The sequence below is a fragment of the Agrilus planipennis genome, unplaced genomic scaffold (genome assembly GCF_000699045.2).
Source record: "Agrilus planipennis isolate EAB-ADULT unplaced genomic scaffold, Apla_2.0 scaffold7, whole genome shotgun sequence".
Lineage (NCBI taxonomy): Eukaryota > Metazoa > Arthropoda > Insecta > Coleoptera > Buprestidae > Agrilus > Agrilus planipennis.
In genome coordinates, this window is record NW_020439340.1 from 1,634,966 (window position 1) to 1,644,963 (window position 9,998).

General features: G+C 31.5%; 3 protein-coding genes across 4 annotated transcripts; 1 reads left to right on the plus strand and 2 right to left on the minus strand.

The window, feature by feature from the left end:
• Positions 1-64: 64 nt before the first annotated feature.
• Positions 65-5,782, minus strand: LOC108734215 (pancreatic triacylglycerol lipase-like). The gene is made up of 9 exons (XM_018465671.2): positions 2,540-5,782; positions 2,386-2,483; positions 2,117-2,275; positions 1,811-2,059; positions 1,481-1,751; positions 1,313-1,419; positions 1,081-1,249; positions 690-1,023; positions 65-308 (listed from the first exon to the last, which is right to left on the minus strand). Exons 1-9 carry the CDS (start codon positions 2,802-2,804, stop codon positions 224-226), a joined length of 1,737 nt encoding a protein of 578 aa, XP_018321173.1. The 5' UTR covers positions 2,805-5,782; the 3' UTR covers positions 65-223.
• Positions 5,783-5,946: 164 nt separating this feature from the next.
• On the minus strand, positions 5,947-7,754 carry LOC108734218 (GTP-binding protein Di-Ras2). 2 transcript variants are annotated; one of them, XM_018465676.2, is made up of 4 exons: positions 7,280-7,754; positions 6,881-7,219; positions 6,369-6,626; positions 5,947-6,196 (listed from the first exon to the last, which is right to left on the minus strand). In XM_018465676.2, the coding sequence occupies exons 2-4, from the start codon at positions 7,016-7,018 to the stop codon at positions 6,002-6,004; spliced, it is 591 nt and encodes a 196-aa protein (XP_018321178.1). In that variant the 5' UTR covers positions 7,019-7,219; positions 7,280-7,754; the 3' UTR covers positions 5,947-6,001. The 2 variants fall into 2 exon arrangements, with proteins under 2 accessions (XP_018321178.1, XP_025834397.1); XM_025978612.1 differs by lacking the exon at positions 7,280-7,754 and having other exon boundaries at positions 6,881-7,272.
• On the plus strand, positions 7,751-9,413 carry LOC108734170 (macrophage erythroblast attacher). The gene is made up of 6 exons (XM_025978611.1): positions 7,751-7,789; positions 7,845-8,268; positions 8,334-8,609; positions 8,676-8,826; positions 8,916-9,111; positions 9,166-9,413. The coding sequence occupies exons 1-6, from the start codon at positions 7,751-7,753 to the stop codon at positions 9,265-9,267; spliced, it is 1,188 nt and encodes a 395-aa protein (XP_025834396.1). The 3' UTR covers positions 9,268-9,413.
• The last annotated feature ends 585 nt before the right edge of the window (positions 9,414-9,998 follow it).

The following is a 9,998-nucleotide window of genomic DNA, read 5'->3' on the forward strand; positions in this document are numbered from 1 at the left end:
TATGTGTGTATATTTACATTTCTAGTTTGCAATGCAAATATTTTAACAAATAAAGAAAAAAAAAAAACAAATTACAATTAAGTAAAAGCGTAACATTTTTTTTCTGTTCTTTAGATTCTATTTTATATTTTTAATATACACAGTTTTACTCGAGCCGCATTGATAATACTTTGGTTTAACAGGTCACAGAATATTCATTATCATTTAAATTACAATAATTTAATTACGTAAGGGCGCAGTACGAGGTGTGGAAAAATTGCGGAATGCCAGATATTAGAGGCTGATTTTCGCGAGAGCAGACAATAATACTAAAAAAAAAAAAAGTTAAAAGTTAAAACTTCATTTTTTCAATCTGAGGAGTGAGTGAAATGATGAAGTATATGAAGTTAAAATATACTCGATGGTGTGAATTAGAAAACCAATATCAATATAACACATTGTCGATTTGTTCACGTCAACGAATGTTATATTTCGTTCATGATATGCGGCTGTCCAGCATAAATGTTGCCACTATGAGGAGTATCCCTTATGCGATATTCACACTATCGAATGTATGCGGTATTTAATTTTGTTACTTATATGAATTTGGACTTAAACATGAGGCGTGAGAAAATGTAGATAATGTTGTAATTCATACCGTCAATTTTATAATAAATGGAAAATGACACATCACTAACTATAATACATACCTTTTGTTAGTTTCTAAATTGTCAATCACAACATGATCGACAAAAACCCTAGGGCTTGCCAACAATCTCCACGTTAAAGGGTTGAAAACACTACTATGGTATTTCCATTCAACTTCTACAGATTTTAAATCGGGAATATCGTTCCCAGGAACAACGGCCTCGTATTTTACCCCAGGCTCATGATAGCCACCATCATTTAGAGCCATTTTACCACTGTTGGATCCCTTACCATCACGAGTACTGTACACAGTAAAAAACAATTGTCCTATTTCACCACCGTGAGTTTTACTATCTGTAGAATTCGAAATTTCCACTCTTATTCTGTAATGGGATTCTAAGAAGAAAATAAAAGTAAGTAAGTAATGTAAAAATAATGAAAGTTACAACTTACTGCAAAATGGAGATTCGCTACCGGTTATTAAAAACTGCATCAAATTCTCATTTGGACGTATCATACGCTTCTTAATCAATCTATTGTAATCCTCCCTCCCATGATACCCAAAGCGGACGCAATGGTTCTTATTTCTACCGCATTGAAAGCATTTTCCATCTTTAAAGTCCTGAAACGCAACAAAAAGTAAGAAAAATAATACACTATACTAATAATTTGACAATCGCTTTACTTCGTATGAAGAACATCCAATAGTTAAAAAAGGACATCCACTTCTAATACTTTCCATAAAATACTCGTGACTCCTTAAGTGGTTACAACCCAAAAATTTCTTTATTCCTAAGCAAATTACATTGTCAATATCATTTGTTATTCTAGTGCATTTAAATAAAAAGTTTACCACCAAAGAAGCTTCCATTTGAGTCAGTAATATACTGAGCTACTCCCCTATTACATCCTGGTTGATCGGTACCTCCGTTGGGATAATAATCGACATGCCCTATCCTTTCGGTCATCCCCAATCCTCCTCGAATAAATTGGCTTGCATCGGTATGTATAATGTCAACGTAATGGGCTGCTGATCGATCAAGTCTAACAGGAGGCTGGGTTTTCGAAAAATGGGGCTCTGCCGGATCTAGGCCTGTTATTCGACCCAGTTTCAAACCAAAATCCTAATAAATCATTAATTAATGTGGAAAGAAAATTATTTTAATGATGGTGAAAAATTTACTCTCATCAAAGTATATCCGATATAACCGCTCAAATGAGCCCCCAATGAATGGCCAATACAATGCACATGATCTAATTTCTTCTCTCCTGTAAATCTCGCAAAATCGGCTAGGACATGGGCAGTCATGGCTCCTACCAGTCTTATATTGGCCACAGCTTGAGTATAGGGTGGACTTGAACCACGTCCCCAATCTACAGCTATCACTGTACAATCTTCCAGTTTCAAAAGTTCCTGCGCCAATTCGATGATCTAAAAAGGTTTCTGTAAAATAACAAGTTCTGACTTTATTTTTTAGCCTTATTTTACCCACGGTTTGTCGCCGCTTTCTAAATACCCATGAGATATTGTGTACAGAGGGTTGTCAGGATTTATCTTTAAATTTTTCACAAACATATAATCTTCTAAATCCAAAAGTCTCGGTTTATCTACATGTTGACGATCGTAGATAAAGTAATTAGGCTCAAACTACAAGAAAAATAATTATTCACCAATAAAAATGTTTTTATATTCCCTTTCAGTTAATAAGTGTAAAAGTATTAATAAATTGAATTTAATTTACTCATACAGTGTCGTACATTTTCAGGAAATAGAGATACAGGACGATGTATTGAAGTCCAGGGAGCACTTAAATTAAAACAACCATAGCTCCCAATACATGTTGTTTTGTTCATTTCTGCAGATTAAGCAATTTTTATTTAATATTTGAGAAACTAATGCAAAAACACGAACCTTTCCCAATTTCCATTAAGTAAACGTTGTAAGATGATTGAAGATCATCCTGAATGGCACTTTGATTAGTCACGTACATTATCATTTGCAAAAAAACTGAAGCATTCCCTGCCATTTTTGCATACTTGTTGCACTGTCGCCTTAATTCCCGCACAATTTTTTTTTTCAATTTAACGGAGAACTTGACCCGGATATCGAAAATTTTCAACGAGATTTGTGTAACCAACGGACTCTTATCACAGGCCACAAAGTCCAAGAAGGTCATATGTCAACAAATAAACTTTCTTCGACCGTTGTGCGGCTTTTCTTAGGCACCCCGTTTTAAATACTTCCTTAATGACGCAAATTTATTTGTGCTTTATACCATTGGCTTGAGATAATTAATGTATGTATGTATATACAAACAATGATGTTATGTCTAGATTTTCCTCTTAAACAGCTGTATTTTTAAGATTTTCTGCTTGATTTCAGAGCTGTGATGCCATTTTAGAGACCACAGTGTCCACATATTTCATATTTTTATAGTGTAAATTAATGAAATCGTAAGTTTAATAATGTTTTCGTCGTTTTTTACTATGGTTTCATACTTATTTTTAAATTAGGCAGAAGTGTCCCTATCTATCTTATAGTAGATGAAAAGTTTTTAAACATTTTCATTAAAATTAGGGGTCCAAAAAAGGAATAGCGGAATTTAAAAGTAAGAGACCAGAGGTGGTAATTTAACTTTAAGTACATAGATGCTTTTTGATTTATGATCAAAAGATACCAATATCAAAATTTGCAGACCATATATTTAAATAATTTACGTGCAATATTATAGGAAAAATAAAGTTGCTCTGAAAATTGCGAAAGAATAGTTTAAAATGCCATTTGTGTAATGTTGCAAAATCATAGGAAAATTTTAATTAACATCATTAGGAATAATAAATAGAATTCCGCGTTTTCTAATATGCAATGGGTTTATTATTCATAATAAACGATAAAATAAATATATACGTAGAAGTACAACAACAAATTTATGTGTCATTTTGCAAGATATCAATTTTTCTATTTATGCTTTGACAAAATGAATCACTTCAATGTAACGAATAGTACAATAATAATTATTATTATTAATACGATATACCAAATGGTACGAAAAATCTGGTAAATTAGGGTGTGTAGGTAGGTGACTATTTAGTACTAAACAGCATCACTAGCAAATATTGACGAGGGATAACATTACCTACAAGTATACAAATTTCAATCTTAAGTACAACTAGTTAACTATTTATGTATTTATCAAGTGATAACCGAGAATAACGGCATATATGCAAAAATTTCCAAAATATATATACAAATAAAAAAAAACGCCTTATACAAAGTATTTTTTTTTCAATTTTCGTGTCGTTCATGGTTGTAGGTAAGCACCTTCCCTCGGTTATCACTGTTCAGCAATAACATGAGTAAGCAAAATGTCTTTTATGCGTTAATTAATTAATTTTTAGCTTAAAATTTATGAAAATCGGTGAGTACACTTGTAACTACCCTACGTTAACCTTGTATATTCGTTGCATATAATATGTAAGTTTTAAGTCGATCACATTTGCAGTTCTCAGTGAACACTATAAAGCCCCGTGAATCAACAAACATCTGATAACATGAACAAATTTTGTTTTATCTATGTTGCATTGCAATGGCATAGCAGCACCCAGTCTAAGAAAGACTGTTTTAAATGAAATTAGCACATTTCTTCATATTGCTCTTATGTAGTAAAATTAGTTAGAAATAGCTTTTCTTTCTCTGTTCTGAATGACCACAAGTCAGTCCACTGCCCTGTAAGTAAATTGGTCTTGCCCTGGGCTAAGTGGACGTTTTTATTTATTTTGCTGATTATTGGTCCTTAATATGAAAAAAACGATTTTACTATACATTAATATGATTGTATATATACTATAATTTGGCACCTCAACCGGTACTTTTTTTATTTTTTTAAAAGTTATGGGGCATATGTTACTAAACACATTAGACTAAATTTTTAACCAAAATTTGAACGAAAAATACTCTAAAGAAGCTTCGATATTTGAACTTGATGATGGTCAAGATCCAGTATTGGCTCCCCACCCTTAGTGAGTCCACTGATGGGGTCGTGTATCTCACGTTTCGCCTGCTGCTGTGCTTGGCATCCTCAGAGAAGGTACCAGAAGAGTGTAAAGGATTTTACGAAACGACTCCATCAGTAGACTCACGGTAGGAGATGAACCAATTGAACCCCGGCTATCAAGCCCAAATGATTCACTTCAGATAACGCCGGCCGTGAAAGCCTTAGCCTTTTCATCGAAAAATACTCCTTAAATAATTATGAAGCAAGAAACAATTGTTAGTTAATTTCAGACCTGTTTCTTTTTTGCCAACAACTCTTCTATTCCATTTAAAACAGTCATAATTACGATCTAATGTAATAATGTACAAATATAGCGTTCTATGCACGCTATAAGAAACAACCATTACGAATAACTGATATGCTGATCAGAATATACATAGAACATTTACCCTCAGAGATGAACATGTCACATCTTAAACTTACCAACACTCAAAATCGCTTTCTTTACGTAGTACACAAAAATAGTTCGAATCAGAATTTAATAACAACAAAAATATTCCAAAATAACAACAGCGTTTGTTCACAAAAACGAAAAATTACGTTTACTTAGACAGTTTTTGGCCCCCATGTTTTGTATATGAAAACATTCATCTCTAAACGTAAACTTTTACTTGAGACAGATAAAATGTATAAAATGTCTTCATTTGTATCTACGCTATACTTTTTAATGCATCTACAAAAGAACAGTGTTGCACTTCGTATAAAAAAATTAATTTTTTGTGAAAAAAAAAAAAGAAAAAAGTAAATAATCCTTTTTATGCTGTTTCACTGTTCTTCATGTAGAACTATTGATTAAATTTATCTAGAAGCTAAGTAAGCAAGAATCATCTAATTTAATTAATACGAAAACATGCATTACTAACGATAAGTAATGTTATATTGTCGATAGAGTAGTAGTAGTAGATTTATTATTGTTATATTTTTTTGTATAACAGTGATGAACAGATCAATTCACGTTTACTTACTTAGCTTCAATCGAAGATCTTTGATTCGTTTTTTTGTTTTCCCTTTGCTTATTGAATGAGTGTAAATGAATGAAGTGATAAATGAGCATCGAAATAAATGATGACCGCGAAATACAATACATACACATATTTTATAAAAATCTACTTCCACAAAGAAACGATTACCCGTACGAAATTTCAGAAATGCAGAAAAAAGGTTTACCGCTCTTTACGAGTTTAACAACATTTATGGAAAAACCTTTAACTTGTAGAAATACGAATCACAGCAGATTATACAAAAAAGATGACTAACAGATTTGTTTTTTTTTTGTGATAAAAATCGCGTAAAAATTTAACTTTTAAAATATTTTGGAATTACATAAGGTCACACTTATCTTTTGCTACCCGACTTGTCGTCTTATTTGTTACTTGTAAACTGACATTGCGTGTCTTCTCCATATTCAACAGTTCCTGGAACAGCTGCTTCACATTATGATTTGTTTTGGCTGATGTTTCCATGAAATTAACTGCCCAAGCTGCTGCTTCAGCCTGTCCTTCTGATGTAGTCACCTAATTATCACAGAAACAAGTTTTAAACAAGGATTCAATAGACAATTGTAAAATACACTGATAAAATGTTATTTTCTTTTTCCTACTGTAATATACCCAACTAGAAAATCATACATTACAGTAAGTTCATTTACAATATACCATGGCATATCTTTCATAAGTTTCAACATACCTCCCTCAGTTCTGCACTTTCATCACATTTATTTCCCACCAACATAATTGGTATGTTGGGAAGTTCAGCCCCTTTTATTTCACGAATGAGGTCATAAATTGGTCTGAGTTCTTCAAGGCTTTGTCGACTTGACACTGAATAAACCAAAATGAATGCATGTCCTTTACTAATGGACAGTCTCTGCATAGCAGGAAACTGATGAGACCCTGTTGTATCTGTTATTTGTAATGTACAGATGTTTTTATTGCAGCTTATGACCTAAAATTTATTTTGTGATAGTCCAGAGTAAAGACAGCTTTAATAAATACATGAATGAAAATTTAAAAGAAGGTTTTGTGGCCTTTTAATAATAAAAGTAACAATGTTTTATAAATAAATAATAAATAACAAAAATGAACTACTCACCCAAAACTTAAAACATCTAAGTAAAAAAGCACGAGCAAAAGCATAAACTGAAAAACGAGGAATGAACTGTAAACAGAGACTACAATGGTCAACAACATAAAACGTACTTGGCGATAAGTATCTTCAATCGTTGGAATGTAACTTTCGCGAAAAGTGCCTTTTACAAATCTTAGCACCAACGAACTTTTGCCAACACCACCGGCTCCAAATACAACCACACGATAATCGTTGCTTTGCTCCGGCATTTTTAAAAAATCCAAAATTTCATATGACTGGAAGAAAGAGGTTAAACAAGTTCTGTGAGGTCCATGTAGTTATCTTGATCCATTTCTTTGATTTCGTAGAAATCTTGCCACATGATTATTTACGTGAACTGACACGTAAATTTACTTTATGAATGATCTTTTAAAAAGCACTTCCAGATTTTGACGTCACTTTAAATAATACTAAAAAAAATATATTGATTAGTGTTTGAGATGAAATTGCCCACAATTATCTATGCTCACAATGCAATACGTCATTATGCGTCACCTGTCGTCATATTCAGAACTTATTTTTTTTCTGCAAATTAATGAAATAATTAGTTATTTTTGTAAAAGAAAAAGAAATTGTTTAGTAATTTGTTATTATTCAACGATTTCTATAATTCTATTCCAATGAACTATGAACCATTCTGTATATGCGCAATCAATGACAATTGATGCGTATCTGATCGAAATGTCAAAGTATACGAGTATGGTCAGTCACAAAATTATTTGTAAGGGATTTACACCCCAATAGAAATAAATAATTAACAATTAATACTCCAAAAAATCGAATTCTATTTTGTGTTGTGTGGCTTAACCTAAAAACATATGTTTTCGTTACGTCGTTCAAGTATAAATTCGTAACAATGAAGGTTGAATAAAACAAGGTGTATTATAGATTTACAGACAATATTGTGATAAAATCAGCAATTTTAAAAATTGGTGAAAACAATGGCTGATGTGAAAGCTTTGGAGCATCCTACTTTGAAGGTATTTCTTAGGATTGTTTTGCAATTATTTTGGGGTTTTAATTTTACTTCTTTAGGTGCCTTATGAAATTTTAAACAAGAAGTTTCGAACTGCACAAAAAACATTAGACAGAGAAGCGTCCCATGTCCAACAAACAGCCCTAGAAATTGAACGAGAAATTTCTGGTGATAATGTCCAAACAAGCGACATTACAAAACTGTTGGGTGGTATGGTAGAGAAGCTTCAAGTATTAAAGAGGAAAGCTGAAGAAAGTATTTCTGAAGAGCTTCAAGCAACTAATGTTTGTAAAAAGAGAATAGAACATCTCAAGGAGCATGCTACAATGACTCCTCTAGGGACAATGTCTGAAGGAGCTTTGAATCAGTGGCGACGCAAAAGATTAGATCGTATGGTTGTGGAATATTTTTTGAGAAATGGCTACTATAATGCAGCCATGAAGCTGGCAGAAAAGTCAGAAATTAAGGATTTAACTAATATAGGTCAGTATAATTGTGGTCTAATTAACAAAAGAAGAGAAGGACTAAGCAAATTTCCATAATTTTAGATATATTTTTAACATCCCGTGAAGTTGAAAGATCTTTGATGAATCATGAAACATCAAAGTGTCTTGCATGGTGCCATGATAATCGTTCTAAGTTGAGAAAATTGAAATCAAATATGGAATTTAATATACGTATACAAGAATTTATTGAACTTATAAGGTCTGATCACAGAATAGATGCAATTAAGCATGCCAGAAAACATTTTCCCAGTTTTGAAGAAGAACATTTGACCACTATTCAGCAAGCTATGGCCTTATTAGCATTTCCTGTCACTACGGGTAAATATTTACATTTGTCATGAAATTTTTAAAGAATAATTGAATACAAATATTTTTCTTTTCAAGTAATTGAACCCTACAAATGTCTTTTTGACAAATCTAGATGGGATACTCTTATAGAGGAATTTAGACAAGAAAATTATAGATTATTCCAACTGGCCAGTCAATCAGTTTTTACTGTTGCTCTTCAGGCTGGATTGTCTTCATTAAAGACACCATATCCTTTTAATCAAATAAATGTTACAATTTATTGTCCATGTTGAATAATTTCATATCAGTTAATTTATTTTTCTTAATAATACCTACTCAGTGTTACTCTAATAACAGAGAAAATCGCAATCCAGGTTGTCCAGTTTGCAATGAGTATTTAAATCAGTTGGCTGAACCTTTACCCTATGCACACTGTTCCCAATCAAGATTATATTGTCACATCAGTGGTCTTCCCATGAATGAGAATAATCAACCAATGATGTTACCAAATGGATATATTTATGGTGAACAGGTAAATAATTGCTTTTTTTTTTTTAATGAATATTATAGTATAACTTTTTTACAGGCTTTACAACAAATGGCAAGGGAGAACGATGGCCAAATTATCTGCCCTAAAACTAAAGAAATGTTTTCCTTCAAGAAAGTTGAAAGAGTTTATGTTATGTAAAGTTATACATACATAGGTTTTAAGAATAACTGTTTTTGTTTTTGACAAGTCTAATAATTTTAGTAATCATAATATTAACAATATTATAAGTTTTGTATTTTTTTCCCTATTTTTTGTGACTGAATAAAATATGAATGCTAATGAGATTTTTACGTTATCTTTAATGGATTATGACAATAAAATGGAACAGTTTGGAAATTAAATAATTGGCTTTAAAATAAGTCTCTTATTTATTTTTATTTAATACAAAACAACTTAATAAAACTTGAATCACAAGTTGTGTAATAATAATAATAATAGATCCCTGAGTACAGCAAATGTAATTAATTAAAAATAAAATAAAGTCCAAGTGGTGTACTTAAATTATAAAAAAAAACTGCAAATAATTTCTTTTGTTGTTGAAATATTGCGATATTTACAAAAGCTACTTACATAAACTGGACTCAGAGTATCTGTTAGATAGAAGTTTAAAATTATCGCGAAAGATGAAGATTGCACAAAAGATTTATAAAAAATTTTTGTAATCTATACGTTCGCCTATTTTACTTGAAAAACAATACTCAATGAATTACCAATGTGCTTTTAACTAAACTAAATTATTGTCCTTTGTTTGCAGTTTAAATGCACGACTTAGTTTTTTATTAAAATTGGAAATAAAAAAAAATAAATGACACGGAAAGCAAACCGACTCACATTAATTAAAACGTAAAATATCTCAAATGCAATAATAT